This window comes from Sarcophilus harrisii, chromosome 5 (assembly GCF_902635505.1).
Source record: "Sarcophilus harrisii chromosome 5, mSarHar1.11, whole genome shotgun sequence".
Classification (NCBI taxonomy): Eukaryota; Metazoa; Chordata; class Mammalia; order Dasyuromorphia; family Dasyuridae; genus Sarcophilus; species Sarcophilus harrisii.
In genome coordinates this window covers 63,656,534-63,677,643 of record NC_045430.1, presented here as the reverse complement: position 1 = coordinate 63,677,643, position 21,110 = coordinate 63,656,534, and the positions used below count along the sequence as shown (strand labels likewise).

The 21,110-nt window shown below is 37.9% G+C and overlaps 1 protein-coding gene across 3 annotated transcripts; it reads left to right on the top strand.

Moving 5' to 3' along the window:
• The first annotated feature begins 964 nt into the window (after nt 1-964).
• On the top strand, nt 965-19,466 carry HDHD5 (haloacid dehalogenase like hydrolase domain containing 5). 3 transcript variants are annotated; one of them, XM_003771353.4, is made up of 8 exons: nt 965-1,216; nt 7,877-8,080; nt 10,387-10,499; nt 14,209-14,302; nt 15,306-15,339; nt 16,341-16,515; nt 17,975-18,163; nt 18,345-19,466. In XM_003771353.4, the coding sequence occupies exons 1-8, from the start codon at nt 1,088-1,090 to the stop codon at nt 18,655-18,657; spliced, it is 1,251 nt and encodes a 416-aa protein (XP_003771401.1). In that variant the 5' UTR covers nt 965-1,087; the 3' UTR covers nt 18,658-19,466. The 3 variants fall into 3 exon arrangements, with proteins under 3 accessions (XP_003771401.1, XP_031795492.1, XP_031795491.1); XM_031939632.1 differs by having other exon boundaries at nt 968-1,216; nt 7,844-8,080; XM_031939631.1 differs by lacking the exon at nt 965-1,216 and adding an exon at nt 1,321-1,786.
• The last annotated feature ends 1,644 nt before the right edge of the window (nt 19,467-21,110 follow it).

Sequence of the window (21,110 nt, the reverse complement as noted above, 5' to 3'; positions counted from 1 at the left end):
CTTCATCTGAAAAGTGTCTGTTCATATCCTTTGACCATTTATCAATTGGAGAATGGCTGGATTTCTTATAAATTAGAGTCAATTCTCTATATATTTTGGAAATGAGAAGGCTACCTAGTCTTAACCCTAAGGCCACCTGGCCTTGGGAGTACTGGACTTCCACAAACAATGCTGGCTATCAGATAACAGTCTGTTGGTCAGTAATAAGGTTTCTGAGAAACCAAATCATTCTTCAAACCCACCTCTAAGATCACTCCTCAATTCTACCTCTAAGACATAAAACTATCATATCAGTGATATGAACCACCTTATCTCTCTTTGTCTTACAATTTTGTATTCTTGTTCCAGATTCTCTGCTAAATCCTTGGCCTTACAATTACAATAAACTTTGCCCCTTGACTTGGAGATGGGTTCAAGTCTACAAATTCTTTTGAGACACTTGCGACTCCCAATCTTTTTGGGGTCCCTTCAACTCTATGTATATGCTTTTCTTGGGACTAACGCAGCTAAGTGGAAGAGGATTTGAGTCAGGTAGGCTTGAGACACTTATTGAGACTTGTCATAACTTATCTCAGCCTCAGTTTCCTGACATATATTCTAGAATAATAGTAATGAAAGTTTGATAGGATGATACTAACCTCCCAAGGTGGTTGTGGAGTTTAAATAAGATAAATATATGTAAAGTACCTTGCAAACCTTAAGGGGCTATTGGATTTGATGACCCAAAAAGTCTCTCTAAATCGAACACAGTCGTCCAAGTCCTTCATCAAAACTCCTTTCATTCCGTGGCTAGTTTAGGCAGGGACCACGTGCCTCTATTGTCCAATGGGGCCCATAATTCAGCCTCATCCGACAAATGACCTCGGCCTCTTTCCAGCCCTGGGAAGCAAAGGACAAAACGAACGGGAATAGGAGGACTACTACTCCCGCAGTGCTTTGCGACATCTACTCAGTCCCGAGCGGAGAGAACAGACCTTCGATTGGCTGAGAGAAGGGACGGGGAGAAGAGGAGTGGGGAAAAGGCCGGAGGAAAGTGAGCGCGGGCCAGTTAGCGGCACGTGCTGGCGGCAGCGGCTTGCACGGCTGGATGGGGTTGCACGGTTGCTTCAGTGCGGTCCGAGCCGCTTCGGGCCGCTGGCTTCGGCAGCGTCCCCTTTGCAGGGCGTGGGGTCTGCAGGGAAGCCCCGGGAGGAGCTACACCGGCGGCTTCCCCAAGGTGAGTGCGCGCTGCAACTACCGAGGCCGGGAGCGGGTGGAAACTGCAGAGACCGCGGAGGCGCGGAGGGAGGAGCCTACTTAAGCCCGGGTCTCGCGCCGGGTGGGCCTAGTTTAACTGCTGTTCTTGAAGCCCACCGGGGTGGGAGCCGCTCCTCTGGCCCCAGGAATTTAAAGATCCGCGGCTGGCTCCGCCTCCTCTGCCACGCCCTCCTCCGTTCCGCCGCTCTCCACCTCCCCTCGCTCCGAGAAATCCCGTGAAATCCTAAATAAGATTCCTGCTTCCCTTCGGGGGCTTTCTGGACCCCTTGCCTTGTTACCCATCCCCACCCCCACCCCCTACTTCCAGCTCCGGGTGCTTTACGTGTAGCTTTCTTTTCCTTCTATCTGCTTCGGTTTCCTTTCCCTACCCCTGTTTGCACTTTTTATTTCAATTTTTGAATCAGAAGTTCAAGATTTGGGAAATTGATCTCTCTGCTACTTTTTAAACTAACTACCCTCCTTCCCCAAGATGTCATTGAGTTGTTCTGCAGCTCAAGGTGGAGATTCAGCTGCAGGAGAGGAGGGGAAGGTGGGTTGGCTTGAGAGATTATAGATTTATAAGCCAGGGTCAAAGGTGGTAAGTGATGCAAAGATTCTCTTCACACTGTCTTTTCCTATAATTCTACACGTATTATCTGTGTAAAAGCTTTTACACTTTATATGTTCTCTTTCCTATTCCGTGTCTTGTTTTTATTTTGCATTTATTTTGTGTATGCTTATTTCTGCACACAATCTCTAATTTTCAGTCTTCTCTTGGTCTTTCTCTGTGTGCTGATTCCTTTCTGGTTGCCTACAATAAACATGTGCTCCTTTCTGAAGAAAACAAAAGCCAACCCAAACCAAATCCTACCATCAATTAAATCCTATGTCCTCTTCTCTCGCACAGCCAGTCTCTTACAAAACAAAACTATCTCTGTCTGTCACTTCCATTTCCTCTTTTTTCACTTCTTAATCCTTTGCACTGCTTCAGACCTCATCTCTCAAATGAAGCTTCTGTTTTCAGTATTACCAGTGACTGCTGGGCTTTTCTCAGTTCTCATTCTTCTTAACTTAGATGCAACAGTTCACATTTTGGACCACCCTATTCTAGTACTTTTACTTTTCTCTTTTTTCATGACATTGTTCTTTTTTCATTCTCCTACCTGTCTAGCCTTTTTGAGCCCCCTTTGCTGTTTTAATAACACTTTGTAACTGTGGACATACTCCAAATTTCTGTTTTGAGACTTGTTTTATTATCTCTTTGAATTTTCATAAGCTCCTTTAATCAATTTTATCAATTATCATATAATTAAGATTTATCCCTGATAGTCATATATCAATGGTTTAATCAATTATCATATATTTGCAAATCACTTAAAAATGTGTATCATATACATATTATAATTTTTTCCCCAAAGTTCTAATTGTAGAACTCCAGCTGCCTGTTGGATAGTTCAAAGTACATGTCCCAAGGACTTGTCAACTTCATGATGTCCAAAACTGAACCTGATTCTATATTCCCTAGACTGTTGTTAAGTTGTTCCAGTCGTGACTAACTCTTCAAGACCCCGTGTGGGGTTTTCTTGGCAAAGATGCTGGAGAGGTTTGTCATTTCCTTCTCTAGCTCATTTTACAGGTAAGGAAACTAAGATAAACAGGGATAAGTGACTTACACAAGATCACATGGCTAGTAAGTGTCTGAGGCTGGATTTGAACTCATGAAGATGGGTCTTCTTGATTCCAGGCTCAGTGCTCTGTGTACTATATCATCTAACTGCCCCTTCCCTGGGGATAGCAACCTCTTAATTGGTCTCTGCTTCAAGTCTGTCTTCTTTTCAATTTGTCCTAAAGTGATTTTCCTAAAAGTAATAGGGATGAGCACTTCACTCCCGCTTTCAGTAAGCTCTAATGGATTACTATTTCTTTTTATGATTAAATGTAAGCTATTCTGTTTGACCTTTAAATCCCAAACTGAGTCTACCTTCCCAACTTTTTACACAAGATTCCCCTTCTTGTATATAGTTCAGCAAAATTGACTTTTTCAATCCTCATCATATATGACACTCCCATCTCCTGTTTCCATGCTGCATTGGCTGTCTTCCATGCTTGGGGTTCAGTCCTTCTATACTTCAACCTTTTAGAATCCTGTTTTTCTTCAAAAATCTGCTTAAGGTCATCTATATCATAAAGCCTTTCCTTAACTTACTCCACATTCCAATGTTTTCCTTGTTCAATTTGCCTTATTTTTATTTGCATATATTCTATATATACTTATTTATGTACACAATAATCCTCTAATAGAATGTTAAGTTTCTTGAATGCAAGGACTGTTTTACTTTTGAATTAGAGTGTCCTGGCTCATAGCACAGTATTTCTAAAATTGCCAGTTATAGCAATAAGATAAGAAAAAATTGAGAGAATAGATATAGGCAAAGAGAAAAGAAAAATCATTGCTTTCCACAGTTGATAAGATACTCTTCTTAAAGAGCTCTAGAATTAATTTAAAATTGTTTGAAATAATGATTAATTTCAGCAGATTTGTAGAATATAAGATAAATCTATATAAAATATCAGTATTTGTATAAATGACTAATGAAACCCAACATAAGTAGCTAGAAACAGAACTTCATTCAAAGTAAGTACAGAAGCTTTAAAATATTTGGAAGTGTACCTACCAAGAATCACCCAGATATGAATCTAACTAAAAATCTTTGCAGAAATTAAACTCAAATAATTATAGAAAAATTACATATGCCTAGATTGAGCCAATATAATCATAATGACAAGACATCTAAATTAATTTACTCATTGTTGTACCAAATCCCAAAAGAATATTTGGACTAAAGCAAAAAGAATATTTTATAGACTTAGAAAAAAATAAAATTATATTATTCACATAGAAGAACAATAGTCAAGAATCTCAAAGGTAATCATGAAAAAACTGAGAAGAAAGGGAATCTGTGGCAGATCTCAAATTGTTCTACAAAGCAGTAGTAGGATTAAAATGATTTGCTACTGATTTGCCAAAAAGAAAGAAAGAAATAAAAAAAAAAAAAAAACTCCTAGTATATCAGTGCACCTTCTGGTTTCCTTTTCCTATGATTTTCAAAGCCAAGTTCACAAAGGACATCACCAAACTAGTGAACTCTTGAGAAAGATTCTGTTTGATCATTTCTGGAGTTTGATGTCTCTTTGGCACTGCTGTCCAGGGCAAAAGGAAGTCCAAGAAGGAAGAGAATTCCACACAGGAGGAACAAACTAGAAAAGCATGGAGATGAGAGATGAGCGAAAATTCTGCTTTCAGAGAGTGACTAGTAAGACATTTTGATTTGAATACATGAAAGAGGAATTAAATAAGGCTGGAAATGTCATTGGAACTAAATTGTAGAGAGCATTAAAAAGGCAAGGCAGAAGAGTTTAAACTTTTAAGATAGTATTCACTGAAGATTTTGGAGTAAGTTCTGTATTTTTAGGAAGATTCATTTGACAACTGTATGAAGATTGGATTGGTGCAGAGAGACCAATGAAGAAGCTGTTATAATAGTCTTAAGTAAGAAATGAGAGCCCAAATTAGGTTTTGAGCAGTGTGAGTAATGAGCAGGAAATTAATAGTAGAGTTATTTTGGAAGTAGATTCAACAGAATTTGGCATCCTGATTGTATTTGGGGCTAGGAAGTGAAGGAAAAGAAAGTTTTGATTTACTTATTTTATACACCTGGGTGATTTGGAAGATGATATATATATATATATATATATATCTGTATATTTGGTGAGACAATTGGGTTTAAGTTGCCTAGGGTCACACAGTTAGTGTTAAGTGACCGAGGTTGGATTTAAACTCAGGTCCTGACTTAAGGGCTGATGCTCTATTCACTGCACCATCTAGCTGCCCCTGAAAAATATTCTTAAAAGAAATACGGAAGTTTTAATAAGTAGGTCTAGAGAGGAAGATAATGAGTTCTGTTTTGGAAGTGTTGCATTTATGGTGCTTTTGAGTCATTCAAGTAAAGATGTCTAGAAGGTATTCAGCATTGCTAGATTTGAGTTCAGAAGAGAGATGAAAGCTAGGTATATGCTTTCCTCTGTCTAGCAATAATAATGCATAATAAAACAGTTGGCTATAAAAGAATGGTTAGAAAGGCAAGAACAAGAACTGAGAGAAATATAATAGAGCATTTAAGAGGAACAATGGTCTTCATTATAACTACTTGTAGAGAGGCCAAGAAAAATTGAGGACTGAGGAGGAAAATAGAATTAGATTTAGATGACTTTTTAGAAATTTGGCAGTAAAATAGAGGCAGAGCTAGAATAAGTGAGTGGATTGGGATTGGTGAAAAGTTTTTAATGATAGGGAGACAACTGAGTGTATTTGTAATTACAAAGGATCAGCAGACAGTAGGGGAGAAGAAATGAATGATGTAACTTCCTAGAAGAGTTGGGAAGAAATAGGGTCAGGGGCTTTTTCATGGAAGAAAGGTTAGCTTTTTCATGGAGAAAGATTGCCTTTTATTCAATGATTAGGACAAAGGAGAAGATAGGCACAAAAGGATTTTAGATGTGGAGTTAGAGATGAAGGAATTTACAAGATAGGATTTCACTTTTCTCAGTGAATGAAGTAAGATAATTCTTACCTCATTCATTGAGAAAACTGAAGTCATTTGCCTACTGATGGAAAGATCTTTACACCTTATCGAAGTACCTTTCTCTCGAACAGTGATTCTTAAACTGGGAATCTGAACTTAAAAAAATTTTTTTTTTGATAACTTTGTCTCAATATAATTAGTTTCCTTTATATTCTTATGTATTTTTTATGCATTTAAAAGTTTCATTTTGAGAAGGGCTTTACCAGATTGCTAACAAGCTCTGACATTACTCTAAAGAGAATTGTTCTAGAACTATTCTGTGTTTTGGAATTTATTAAATGGGCCAGTTATATAGTTAGATCTGTAATTATAAAATTATATAGTTAAACCTGTAATTAAGGTGAATCACTTTGGCAGATGTATGAAGAGAATGAGTTGGACTAGTGAAACACTTGATATGGATTAGGAGGTGATGGCAATAGTACAGTATTATGTATGTTTGTATATATGTATATATGTATATATCTATTGTGTTTATTGTGTATATAATTATGTACATTTACTTTTCTTGATAGACTTTAAACTCTTTGAGAATAGGGTTTGTGTATTTATTTATTTATTTTGTCTTTGTAACTCTAATGCCTAACAGGTAGTAGGCATTTTAACAAATACTTATTGATTAATAGAGAGGGATAGAAGTGAGAAGAAAATATCTGGCACAGCTGCTTGATTAAAAAAAAAAAGACATACAGAAATAAAAGGTTTGCTTCACAGTGGTAAAGGTCTGGATGTGTTAACAAGGTGAATTTGGAGTAGAATGATTTTGTGAATTTGTGTAATTATTATTATTTTTTTAAAATATTCAGTAGGTTTGGTGTGAGAGCAGAAAAAGCTTGGGGGGGGGGGAAGGGTTGATCAAGACTGAAGATCTAAAAATTGAGAATAGCTGTAGAACAAAGGAGCAGGAGGGAGGACAATTGAGCTGGATGTTTATTAAATCTATTGTGAAGGAAAATAAGACCAGGTCAAGGAAAGTATTGGGGCAGGTGTGTGCTGGAGCCAGCTCATAGTCCTGAGTGCTAGTTGTTAAATTTTCAGCATGGTTACTTGTACCTCAGAAATCCACAAATTCTACAATTCAAGGCTTTATCATTTTGTTGGTTTTCTAGACTTTAAAAAGTTATAGAGAAAATGTTAATGATGCAGACTATACTTGAAAATATATAATTTATCCTTTTTTTTCCCCTTATGGAGAGCCAATTATTAAACATTTATTAACTAGCACATGTTTTGAATGGAAGTCATGGTGAGAATGATTTGGGAAAGAGAAAGATAAGGAATTATGATCAGACAAGGGAATTTGAGGGGTCAAGTAGAATAGTTTCAGATGATATTGAGATTTAAGGTGTAACTGTCTTTCTGGGTATCTAAGATAAAGAAAAGAAGGTCATAAAGTAGGCACAGATATCAACATGTATATTGAACTCTCCAAATATGAGAGCAGGAGTAAGGGTGGGAAGACCAAGAAAGGAAAGTGTTCAGATTATGTAATATAAAAGGGATAGAATAAAACTAAGAAAAGGAGTTATTGCTAAGAGAATCTTATATAAATTTCAATTTATGTTTCAGTAACTTAAAATCTAGTAGAATAGAACTATGTTATTATATTTGATTGCCACTATTGCCATGAACTCTTTAAAGGTTTGTCCTGTAAGTTGAGAGTGATATCTGAGCATGATGTAGTAGTTAAAAAACTATACTTAGAACACCTGGACCCTGGCTCTGCCATTTTTTCTTTTTTAATACTAGCTGATCATAAATAAATCACTTAAAAATTGATGCCTCAGTTTCCTTATCTGTCAGATGGGAATAATAATACTTATTATATGCCTTATATATTTGTCGTGAGGAAAGTATTTTACCATAAAGCACTATAGAAATGTAAGGTGTTGTTAATCTGTTGAGCCTCTTTCTCTTATAACTTGAATTTCCTTTTCCTTTCTCCCCTTATCCCCTTGATGCAGTGGTAATTCCCCTTTCCTGCCCTCTCTGTGCAGACCCCTCCAACCTTTGGATTCCTCTTTGATATTGATGGGGTGTTTGTCCGTGGCCACGAGGTGATCCCTGCTGCCTTGGAAGCTGTCCGAAAACTGGTTGACTCGAATGGGCTTCTCCGAATGCCAATTGTTTTTGTCACTAATGCTGGAAATTGTGCACCACATGTGAAAGCTCAGGAGCTGTCGAACTTCCTGGATTTTCAGGTAAGGAGCAGAAACGTAGAAGAAGGCAGCCTTCAGAGACCAGACTTTCTGGCCTTTTCAAAGACATTACCCACAGTTTGAACATTCAATGTTCCTTCTTCTTATGGTATCCTCTTAATTTGGGATTTTTAAAAATTTGTACCCTTTGTATCAAAGCCCCTTTTTGGACCATCCCTTATTTTCCTTGTGTTCTTTGTACTCCTTAGCTCATTCAGCAAGACAAGGATGGTATATGTTCAGATTTCTAGTACAAATTACAAAGTTCCAAAAGACTGATTTGTTGGAAAATGTATCAGAATGCCTAAGTTTTTTTTAGTGTTTCTTTAGTCACCTTAGAAAGTTGTGCTTGTGTTTCAGTGTTAGTTCTGTTGAGAACATTTGTGGATGTTCTTGAATAGCCTTTAGAACCTACAACACTTTCTTCTCAATATACTCAGCAATAACAAATATTTTGAGATTGAATTTGATTTTTAGAAATAGCTAAAAGTCATTAGGAATCAATTCTGGTGAATCAGCTGTGTAAAATTAATAGTATCATAGGCTTTCAATCTGGCAGGGACCTTAGAAGCCAACTGGTCCAGTTCCCTCATTTTATGGATGAAGAAATTGAGCCTCAGAGAATTTGTGACTTGCTGAGCTTCATATAGGAAGTAAGGAGCATATCAGACATTCCTACCTAACCTTTTTGAATGCAGGTCCAATGCTCTAGCCACCATTTTGTTTTTTTCTTTCTTTGTTTCTTTCTCTTTCTTGTTTTTCTTTCTTTTTCTTTGACTCTCCTCCTCTTCCTCCTCTCTCTCTCTCTCTGTGTCTCTGTCTCTGTCTCTCTCTTTCTCTTTCTCTCTTTCTCTCCTTTTTAAAGACTTATGTTCTTTGTGTAGCTTTGGAAATGATCCTAAATGACATTTCAAAAAGACTTATAGAATCAATATGATTGCTTTGAATGATAACATCGACCTAACTGCAGAAGCAATAGAATGTAATGGATTGGATTTAAGGTTGGAGAACCTGGTTCAACAGATATCAACGTGTATATTGAAGTCTCCAAATATGAGAGCAGGCATAAGGATGGGAAGACTAGAAAGGAAAATATTCAGACTATGTAATTACTATAAAAGGAGTAGAATAAAACTCAGAAAAGGAGTTGTTGCTAAGAGAATCTTATATAAATTTCAGTTTATATTTCAGTAATTTAAAATCTAGTAGATTAGAACTATGTTGTTATATTTTCTTGGTTGCCATGAACTCTTTAAAGGTCTGCCCTGTAAATTGAGAATGATGTATGAAGATGATGCAGTAGGTAAAAAACTACACTTAGAACATTTGGGTCCTGGCTCTGCCATTTTTTTCTTTTTTAATGCTAGCTGACCATAAATAAATCACTTTAAAAATTTGGTGCCTCAGTTTCCTTATCTGTCAAATGGGAGTAATAATACTTATCATATGCTTTTGGCAATTATTAGCTCTCTCTGTGTTTATGTCTTTGGACAAATTCACTTAATTTCTCTGACTTTCTGTTTCTTCGTTTGTGAGAAGAGTGGTCAAATTAGATGATCTCTAAGGTATCTATCTCCCAACTCAAAATCCATCATTTTGTTCCAGCTTTCCATGTATGTTCTTTTTTTAATGTTATATTGAAACCGTGTCCTATTACTTTATAGTTATACCATATAAGTCCCTTTTTGGGGGGGAAGGCGGAGAATAAGATAATTGGAATTAAATGACTTGTCCAGGTTCACATAGCTAGTGAATATTAAGTGTTTGAAGCCAGATTTGAATTCTGGTTCTCCTACCTTCAGGGCAGGTGCTCTATCCACGGTGCTATCTAGTTGTCTCCCACGTAAATTCTTAAGGGCTCTCTTAAGATGAAGCTTTTGTGAAACTTTGCATTAAAAAACTGATCTCCCAGTGGGAACTGGGGGGAGGGGGAGGTGAATTTTCATGAAAATGAAGTACACAGATATAGATGAGATTTTGAAATGGGGCTATTAAGAAATCTCTGTGTCTTTCAGGCAGAGGGATAGTTTCAGTAAAAGAATATTAACCTGAATTTGACTTCCTGATTCTTTTGTTTTGTGCAAGAAATGAACTGGAAAGCTTTTGTCTCCACTCTGCAAATGGTTTCAATAGGGTGTCAGGTGCCAAGTTGGGCTTTTGTTGGGCTAATTTGTTGATTCTTTTTTTTTTAAAAGGCATCAGAGGAGACAAAGCTTAAAAGGCTGTATCTGTTCCCTTGCCCTCCATATTTATCCATATATATATATAACATCATATTTACCCTTCTCCCCAATTCTATCTCTCTACAGGTTGAACCAGAACAAGTAATAATTTCCAACAGCCCCTTGAAATTCTTCTCGAAGTTCCATAACAAGCGAATGCTGGTATCGGGGCAGGGACCTGTGGTGGACCATGCCCAGAAGTATCCTTCTGGTGTTCTTTGGGATTGGAAATAGTTTTAGAGTGTTTGTGCAAAGGTTAAATGAAGATATCTTGTTGGAGATTGGAATCATTGGATCATTGGAATGTAGTCTTAGCCACAAAACAGTGATGGGGAAGATTATCAGGAAGAAAAAGTTGACCTGGGCGTGGGAGGGCCTCTCTGCCCTTGATAAATTTTCTAGCTTTCTTCTGTGAGCTCTCCTGACCTCAAGAGTCTGTTGAGTCTGTGAGAAAGAATAAATGAAATGCTGTCCTTACATAACTCTCAATTGGAAAACCAAAACATACCTTGTAAAACTATTTGAAATTTATATAGATGAATAGATGATAAAAGTTAAACTCATTAGTATGCAGTGTTTAATAGTGTCAGATTCCTCCAGAGAAATAAAGGAAGAGGACTGAGAAGATGTCATTGAATTTAATGATTAAGAAATCACTGATGACTTTGGAAAGAGACATTTTCATAGATATAGTCACAAAAACTTAAAAGATTTATATCAACAGAAAGTTAAATCCGCTTATTTCAAACATTATGAAGATTTGATAGTTGTCTTCAAATATATTTATTCCAATTGGCTCCCTCTTAGGGGGTAGGACTAGGAGAAGTAGGGGTTAGGATTGAAGATGCAAGGCCAGATTTTGACTTGATTTAAAAAAAAAACCCAAAAAACCTGTTAAACAGAACTACTTAAAAGTGACTTGGCCAGTAAATCTTGAGCTCTAAAGGTCTCCAAATGGAGTCTGGATAATATCTTGTTAGAGAATCTTTTGATTGGATTCCTATTTAGGTCTGGATTGTTCTTAATGGCTTTTGAGGCCCCTTTAACTTGAGATTCCATGGTGGTTCTTCCAGGTTTCCCATGTTCCCCATGACCTACTTCTTTATCCCTCATTCTCCTACTGACATTTATCCAGATTCATATACTGTAATATGGGAAGTCCTGACATGATACTTTTCCTTCGTTTTGCCCATGTAGTTTCGGTTGAGCCTGCTCTCTTCCTGGGTTGGGATTGGAAAAGAGGAAGAATTGCTAATGGGGAATGGTAGTTAAGGGGATAAGATCACGGGCCATGGGCCAGCATGAAGTAGAATAGGAGAGGCAAAGAAGAGAATGAATAGTATGTGATGGAATAGCATTTGGATGAAGTCCAGCTGTGGGCTCAGGAGCTTCACAAGGATTTTGTTTCTGTGGCCACTCGGCTGCTTCCATTGTTTGTGTAGCAGCATCATTGTTTTGGCAGCACCAGAGCTGTGTGACTAGGAGCCCTTTATGGAAGAAGTGGGTGGGGAGGTGGCAGGTGGGACCCATTGTCTTAAAGCCTGCTGGGAAGTTCCTGTTCTTTGATCTTCAAACACACAGCCTGGCAGTCCCTTCATCCTCTTTTCCTTCCCTTGGGCTCCTTTCAATTTAGCTGAGTCCTATTCGTCCATCAAGTCTTAGTCCATTCTGTTTGTAAAGCCTTCTCTGGCTCCCTGGACCCATGTTGCTATTTTTCACCTTCAAGTATCAGTAATGCTTCATGGCTGTTCCACTCATTTGGCACATTTAGAATCATAGTATTTAGACTGGCAAGAGATATTGGAGACCATCTGTTACAATATCTCCATTTTACAGATAAAGTAATAGAGGTTTATAAAGAGAAGGTGACATTTCCAAAACAAGTAGTTCAAAACAATTTGAACCCACATCCTCTGACCCCTTTTTAAAAAAGCTTTTTATTTTCAAAATATATGCAAAGATAGTTTTCAACATTCACCCTTGCAAAACCTTGTGTTCCACATTTTTCTCCCTCTCTTCCTCCATCCCCCTCCTCTAGACAGCAAGTAAGCCAATATAAGTTAAACACATGCAATTCTTCTAAACATATTTCCACATTTATCATGTGGCATAAGAAAAATCAGATCAGAAATGGAAAAAAAAAAAAGAGGGGAAAAAACCAAGTTGTATGCAATTCCCTCAGACTGTTCCAGAGAAGATGCTGACCTGTACAAGGGAGGGAGTTTCCTCACTTGGGAATCCTCTATACAAATGAATCCTGGGTCTAGTCCTTCTCCCTTATTCCTGTTGCCCCTCATATACTGAACATTCTAGTCAAACTAGCTTAACCTATGGTTCTTTCCCCATGATCTTCTGATTCCTTCACATAGGCTGTCCCCACGTTTGGAACACTCTCCTTTCTTGCCTTGAATCCCTAGGTCGTAGACTCAGCTCATCCTTCACCTCTTATGTAAGCTCTTTCCCAAGCCTCTTAAATTGTTAGTATGTCCCTCTCCCAATCTCCACCCCTACCGTGACCTTGTGTTTACTTCCTATATATTTTATAGTATGAAAGCTAGTGTGAATAGGAAAACCTGGCTGCAGAGCCCGCTGCTCACACATCCTGGCCAAATCAGTTAGCCACTGCATGTTCTAGGCCACTCTCAAATGAATTTCAGAGAAGGTTCTATCCTGCATTGTTAGAGCTTTTCCACCGGGAAGTTCTTTGTATTTGTGAAATCACAGGTCCAGGGCCTATTCCTTTCTCTTTATTTTATATTAATTTGTTTTTCTGTACTTTTTCTCTCCTAGGAAGTTATGAATTCATTTTATTTTTCTACTCGGAGCCTACTAACACAATAGCCTTGTCATACAGTGGGTACTTAATAAATAAAAATTTATTGAATTGAATTGAAGCTTCAAGACCCACTTCAGACCACTCCAGGTTCTTATTCCTGGTCCATTGTTCTTTCTGATTCCTGGTCCATTGTTCTTTCTCCCATACATCATGACCTAGCCTCCGCATCCTGCTGGCTGCGGCCAACCAAGGTCACTTGTATGTGAGGAGATTCCTCCCCTCTGCCCTCATCCCTTCCCAAATCTTAATATTTTCTAGGTAGCCTCCCTCAATGGAAGGCAGCAAGAATCCCACAGATACATAGTCTCTGAGCAGTTCGCTAGATTCATTTTTTGGTAAGAGTTTTTTCTTTTTTTAAATTCTTAGGCTATTGTGGCAGGAAAGGATCCTTATGATTGATGTGTTTCACAAATAGTATTTAGTGATAAACAGTGTTTCCTTCAGCAGTATTATTCAGCTACCAATTATATACATTGTAATTTTTTGCTTTTTGTAATTTAAGGCTTTCTTCCCTTGTTGCCCAAGCTTCCTAGTTGGGACTGACTGCTTTGATGTTACAAAGATATTCTAAAGACAAACCTAATTATAGACTCATTATTTTAAGAGAGAAAGTGGATATAGGCCGGACATGGAGTCAGGAAGGCCTAGGTTCAAGGTATGCTTCTGACATAAACTTGTTGTTTAATCACTGGGAAGTCTATTAATCCTTGGTGCCCTAGGCCCCTCTCTTAAGATTTTAAGAATTGTTGATGGGATAGAGTATCTTTCCACACACAGACATCCTTCTACTGATAAAGTCTCAGTCCAGATTCCCTCTGTCCCCCCTCAAAAAATACTGCTGTAAATTATTTGCTCTTTTTTCCTCTAATGATGTAAATAATAGAACTAATGTAGTTTAATGACCAAAGATTTTTGCTCATTCAGCTTGCTTAGTACTGCATTGTTAATAATTTGATGAGGAGCTACAATAAGTAAAATAATTATTTCTCTTGTTCTGACTTGAACATGGCCTTCCTGATGAGGTGGCAACAAAATATATGTATCTTACTTTCTTCCTTAATTTCATGGTTCAGCTTGGGTTTCCAGAATGTGATTACTGTTGATGAATTGAGAAAAACATTTCCTGTACTTGACATGGTTGATCTTGAACGGCGGCCAAAGACTATGGTATTGGGGACATCATTTGGTTGGAATCTGTACTCTAGAATCTAATATCCCATTTTTTTCTCCTTTCACTTTCCTTCCATCAATGTCTTCAATCTGTCTTTCTCATCTTATGACCTCTCCCATTAGGACTTTTGATAGGTATCCTTAGTGTTGTAAGTGCTTTCTGACTCCTCATATTTCCTAGAACTCTTCAAATAGTTTTATTTTTTATTATATTCAACACTGTTTCAGTCACTCCATTATCTATACCAGGGCTAAGTCTCCTTTCCTCCCTTCCAGAAACTAATATTTTTATGATATTACCCAGTCACTTTTAGACCACTAAAATGGCAAAGATGTCCCCAAATATCTTTAATTACCAGAATCTGCCTGCTACACTTTCCAAAACAAATGGTGGTCTAGCCTATTCTTTTTTCTTATTTATTTATTTATTAGATTTTTTTCCCCCAATAGTATTTTATTTTTCAAAATACATGTAAAGATAATTTTCAACATTTATTTTTATAAAACTTTTGTGTTCTAAAATTTTTTCCCTCTCTCCCTCTTTTATTTTCTTTCTCCTCAAGACAGCGAGCAATTTGATATAGGTTATACATGTAAATATCTTTAAACATTTCCATATTTGTCATGTTGCTTAAGAAAACTCAGTTTAGCCAATTAAAGTAAGTACCTATAGATTCCCATAGTAGGCTTTTCCAGTGTCAGCCAATCCACCCTTCCCAAGTATCTTGCTCCAAGACAGACCCATTTCCCACAATTCTTTATTTGTTAAAGAGAAATTATTTCATGTGCTTCAAGGGTCCTTTGCCTTTAAAAAATAGCCCTGGATCTTATTTATATAGTCCTATTTCTCAAGCCTATCCCATATAACAGCTTTGTTTTTTCTTCTGTTGTTTTTGGTTGGGCTGAGATGCTCCCTTCTCAAACTTGCAATTTGAATTGGGTGTGAAGTTTCAGTATGACTCAGTCCCATTGACAACTTCTGTTCTTTATTTCTTGACAGCCTCCTGTGGTGACTGACTTCCCCCCCATAGAAGGTAAGTGAAGTCCTCTGAGTTGTTTGATCTCTCTGCCTCAGACTCTCAATTTTGTTTTTTTTGGTTTTCATTTTCTTTTCTTTTCTTTTTTTTTTATTTAATAACCTTTTATTTACAAGTTATATGTATGGGTAACTTTACAGCATTGACAATTGCCAAACCTCTTGTTCCAATTTTTCACCTTTTACCCCCCACCCCCTCCCCCAGATGGCAGGATGACCAGTAGATGTTAAATATATTAAATATAAATTAGATACACAATAAGTATACATGACTAAACTGTTATTTTCCTGTACAAAAGGAATCAGACTCTGAAATATTGTACAATTAGCTTGTGAAGGAAATAAAAAATGCAGGTGGGCATAAATATAGGGATTGGGAATTCAGTGTAATGGTTTTTAGACTCTCAATTTTGTAAACTAGCTTAGGGGGATTAATTTGTCTCTTCCCTCACTCCAGGAAAGATCTAACTTTTCCAAAGCAGTTAGACTCTTGAGTTTAGAGGTCAAATAACCCAGGGCCTTCATTTTCCAAAAGAAGAAATAGGCCCAGAGTGATTTCAGCTATATACTGATTTCCAGTGGCAGAACCAAGAACAGAATCTAGGTCTCCTGATTCTTAGTCAAGAATTCTTTCAGTGACAATTATGTTGCTTTCCTCTTAACATGAGGGAAAGTGGTAGGAATAGGGCAGACAGGTGCAAACCAGGGCTTATTTCTTCCATAGTGGCACGACTGCAAAGAAGAAATTCCCTCTTTGATTCTGGGATTTAAATTAGCTCAAGTAAATGACTAAATGTCTTTCTACAAGGTTCATTGAGGTAGCTGTGCCAAAGGCACAATAACTTAACTGGAGCTAAGGAATTTTTCATTTGAATGGCATTGAGTCAGCCTTCATTAGGGCCTTGTTCCAACCCATTGCAGAGAGTTTATAGTAAATGTCTTGCAAAACCCTTTCCTTTATGTGGTTTTTTTGTTTTGTTTTTTTGTTGTTGTTTAAAGGGGTACTCCTCCTTGGAGAGCCAGTCCGCTGGGAAACAAGTCTCCAACTTATCATAGATGTCCTTCTCAGCAATGGGAACCCTGGTACAGGACTAGCAATAGCCCCCTACCCTCATCTTCCTGTATTGACCAGCAACATGGATCTCCTTTGGATGGCTGAAGCTAAGATGCCCAGGTGAAGAAGCGTGGCCTTTAACCTTGGAGCCTTGATCTTGGCCTCTGGCTGTGTCCTAATCATCAATAGCCACTGTCTTCTAGGTTTTATTCTGATACTATGAGAATTTAGCTCCCAAGTAGGAAGGACTTCTGTTTTTCTCCCTTTTTGGGAACCTTGGAGTTGGTTTCACATTTCCCTTGAAATAAGTCAGTCAATTAGCAAATACATAATGGTCAAGACACTGTGTTAGATGCAGGGAGGATATAAAAAAAGTAACACAGTCTTTGCCTTATAGGAAATTATAGAGGAAACTGATAGCTTGTGAACACAGAGGGATCTGAAGAATGTAAACACTACAAATTCAAACAATTTCCCTTCCTCTACCTTTTCCAAAATATTATGTATAATTCAATTTGAGGGTCACAGAGTATTAGTATCTTATAGTAATTATTGTAAGGATAAGGGATAGAGATTAGACTTGTGTGATCTCATTGATATCAGGAACTCCCAGGTTAGATTTCTTCCATTATTGCAGATTGCCACCTTGTCTTGGAGAATTGACTGGGGCATGGAGGCAGTAAGTGATTTGCTCAGGGTTACATGACAAGTATGTGTTAGAGGCAGGATTTCCTATCTCTGACGCCAGCCCTCTATCTGATTTGCCAGGTGGATTTCCGTAGCACAGATATTTCCTCATTGTAGGTTTATTTTATCTAAGAGAAAAGTTGGGAAGAACCAGAAGTATTCTGCTGACTTTGGAAATGATAGAAACAGCCTAGAGTCATCAAGTGAAAGTCTCGGTGTCATAGGAAATTGTAAGGTCAGGTTGGAGGCCAGACCTCCGTCAGTATTCACAGTGTTATATAGAAATCACCAGATTCTCTTCTCAAATGAAACAGGTTTGCCCAGCAGCAGAAATGTAATCCTTGGCTGGGTTTCCCCTGCTTCTTGTCCCTTTCTCTGTAATTACTAGATAGGGAGTTTGTGATTTTTATATTTTATCTGTCCTGACAATAGTTTTCAGTAAGTGGTTAAGTTACCCTACTTCTTTCAGCCAAATAGCCTTTAGAGTGGGATCAGTGCTCTGACATTTTTGGTTTAATGACTTTGAGTCAGGCATTTTCTAAGTGCTTTAGAATCTGGCACTCAAGAGGCTGGTTATTTGCTTGAAATTAGGATAATCCTTGGTTATATGGCTATATTATGGGCTATATATATGGCTGTTATGTGGGTATAATATATATGACTGTGGGTCAGTTACAGCAAGGTATGAGTTTTATTCTGAAATTCTAAGATCTTTGTCACAGTTGTCCATTTTCTATATATTTTAATCAAGTTAAAATGCATCTTTTTATATAGCTTTATGCTAGAATACAACTTTTATTTTTAGATTTAAAAATATTTTATAACCTTTTTTTTTTTCCCAGTGGCAATTGGGATTAATCTTAGTTAATTAATTAATTGTTTTCTCGGTCAGGTTTGGCCATGGAACCTTTCTTCTCTGTCTGGAGAGCATCTATCAAAAAATAACGGGCAGGGAATTGAAATATGAAGCCCTGGCAGGCAAACCCAACATCACTACCTACCAGTATGCGGAGTCCCTGATCAGGAAGCAGGCAGAGAGAAGGGGCTGGGAGGCCCCCATCCGCAGACTCTATGCTATTGGGTAATCTCCTCCTCTAAGCCTCTGACCTTAGCCCTGTACTGTCTGTCCCCTGGCACCCTTCCTCTCTCCTCCTATACACACTTAGGGGCTCCCCAGTTCTCCCCATTCCTTTCCAAAGTTCTGTCTTTTGGCTACTCAACTTAAACTGATTTGCTCTCTTGTTCTGGCTGCCTTTGCCCAGTGATAATCCAGTGACTGACGTCTATGGTGCCAACCTGTACAACCGCTACCTGCAGAACCACGGGAAGAGTGAAATACAGGAACGCTATGCCGTGATCGAGAAAAAGCAGGGACCACCACTGGCAGAGAGATGCCTGTCCATCCTCGTACGTAGTGGGGTGTACGATCCTTCCCAGATACAAACAGAGACCACATTCCACGGCCACCGGGACTTCGTCTTTGACTCCAGCCTGTTAGAAGCCTCCCACGTGGTGGACGATGTACATGCCGCAGTACAGCTGGCTTTCTGCGAGGAGGGCTGGGATCATGTATAGGAGGAATGGCAGGTGGGAAGGATAAAAGGTCCACGTGGCTAAGGGAGGGGAGGGAATATGTTGAGGGATTGATGAATATTGATTGCTGGGAAGTCCATGCAAGATAATCAGCATGTCATACGGAATTCTCAGGGTCCGCTTACCCAAAGCCTCTCCAAATGGACCCTTCAGAAATAATGATGATTTTGGCCACAAGAGAGAGACTTTGCTTTTAGTCCTGGCCGTAGGAAAATAAGTTAGGCAGCACCTTGGTGGAAAAGTTAGGATTTCTGACTCTGGTACAGAGTGACTGTACATTGTCACAACTGGTCTCTTCACCTCTGTGCCTCATTTTCACTGCAAGTTAAATGGGATTAGATGTCTTTACAAAAGGAGGAAGGGAAGAGAAAAGTAATTGTTTTAAAGGACTTTTGCCCTCATTGAAATATGCTGTTGCATGTGTCTAAAGTGTCACTAAAATTGCATAGTATATTTTGAATGGTATCCAGAGGACCTTGCACTGATTTTTAAAAATTATTAATACCAAAATGAAATAATTTCCATTATCTAGTCTAGTAAGAGGTTCTCTATCTAGATGCTACAGCAAAGCTTCATTATTTGGGAGGAGGTTGTTGGTGAACTCAGGGGAAAGACTTTTGTAACATTTTCCTTCCCAGATATGCTATGACCTAATTTCCCAGAGAAGGGTGTGAGTGTGTGAGTGCACGCTTGAGCGTGCATATATTTGTGCAGCAGGCTTTATAGTCTGTTCTTTGCTCTCCTGTGATGATTATTTTGGATGATTAAACTTGTCTCTTTATAGTAATGAATTATCACCATTGCTTCATTTAGCGTCTGTTTTGATAAAGACCCCTTCCCATAATAGCTGTCACCCTAGAATATGAGTGCTTCCCCTCCCCTTTTTTTGCTACCATCTACAAAGATATATAGCCCTTGATTTTCTTGACTGAGAAGAGTCTCATAAAATAGATTTTTTATCCTTATTATTAGCCTTCCCTGCAAAGGCATAACTCTTAATTTTCTTGACCCAGAATATCTGATTTCCCCATTTACAATTTATTTCCAGAGCCCCAGAGAACTTTCTTAGTGGATCATAGTTCTATATCCTCACATATTTTCTCACAGATAACCCTGGCCTTACATACATAGTTCCTCCCCAGAATTCTTGATCAGGTAATAATAATAATAATAGTAGTTACAGCAACAATACTAATAATTGTATGATACAATATACTTTTTTTTATGTTATTTTTTTTTTATTTAATAGCCTTTTATTTACAGGATTTATACATGGGTAACTTTACAGCATTAACAATTGCCAAACCTCTTGTTCCAATTTTTCACCTCTTACCCTCCCCCACCCCCTCCCCTAGATGGCAGGATGACCAGTAGATGTTAAATATATTAAAATATAACTTAGATACACAATAAGTATACATGACCAAAACATTATTTTGCTGTACAAAAAGAATCAGACTCTGAATTATGATACAATATACTTTTCAAAGCATATTTATATATAATATCTTTTTGGAATTCCACAATAATCCTACAAAGTAGACCCTTGGAAATATTAACTTCATTTTTGTAGATGAAGCAACTCATGAGACAGGTAAATGATTTGTACAAGATCCCACTCTGGTTGAGTTGGAACTAGATTATGAATTCTCTCTCTCCTTCTCGGGACAGTTTCTGTTCCAGAGTAAAAGCTACCAGCTTTACTCTCTGAGCTGCACTTTTTTTCTTTTGTGTACTCAGCCTTGATGAGGAAGATTCTAAGGGATGCCATGAAACTGGACTGAGTTAGCTAAATTGACCAATTCAGAATCTGTTCATCCTATCATTCATTCAATGTATGTGTAACAACTGTCCCCTTTGAATGAAGCATTGTACTATATTCTATGAGAGATACAACTTCCTTCTCCCTCAAAAAAAAGCTCTCATGAAGCTTACAGGTTAGTAAAATTATATGTATGCAATTATATAATATATAATGCTGAAGTGCATGCCAGAATGGATAGAAAAACCAGCCTTCAAAACCAGGAAAACCTGAGTTCAAGTCTCACCCTTGACACATGTTAGCTATTTGATCCTGGGCAACTCAGTTGACCTCTCCAAGATAGATAAAATGCTAACCTACATGAGAAGAGTAATTTTATTTTTCACCAGGGAGTTCCCTATACCTTTGAAATCACAAGTTCAGACCCTCTCCTATGGAGGATAATATATACAGTTTAAATTGCTCTATTTCTTCAAAGGTTCTGACAATGAAGGACAAAGAAGATTACATGGAAGATGTAGGCCTTGAAAAATGGGTAGCAATTGAACAGATAGAGCTGAGGATACAGTAAAATCAGTCCCAAGAAGAAAAACCACTAGGATTAGGAATGTGGTCTTAGGAATGCCTATTAATAGTAATTTGAGTTAGAACTTTTCAGGGTTTATGAAACATT

Excerpts from the sequence above, each read along its gene's own strand:
- HDHD5 (XM_003771353.4), top strand. The coding sequence starts at position 1,088 with ATGGGGTTGCACGGTTGCTTCAGTGCGGTCCGAGCCGCTTCGGGCCGC. Across the intron at positions 1,217-7,876 it reads ACACCGGCGGCTTCCCCAAG|ACCCCTCCAACCTTTGGATT; the intron begins GTGAGTGCGCGC and ends CTCTCTGTGCAG. Across the intron at positions 18,164-18,344 it reads CGCAGACTCTATGCTATTGG|TGATAATCCAGTGACTGACG; the intron begins GTAATCTCCTCC and ends GCCTTTGCCCAG.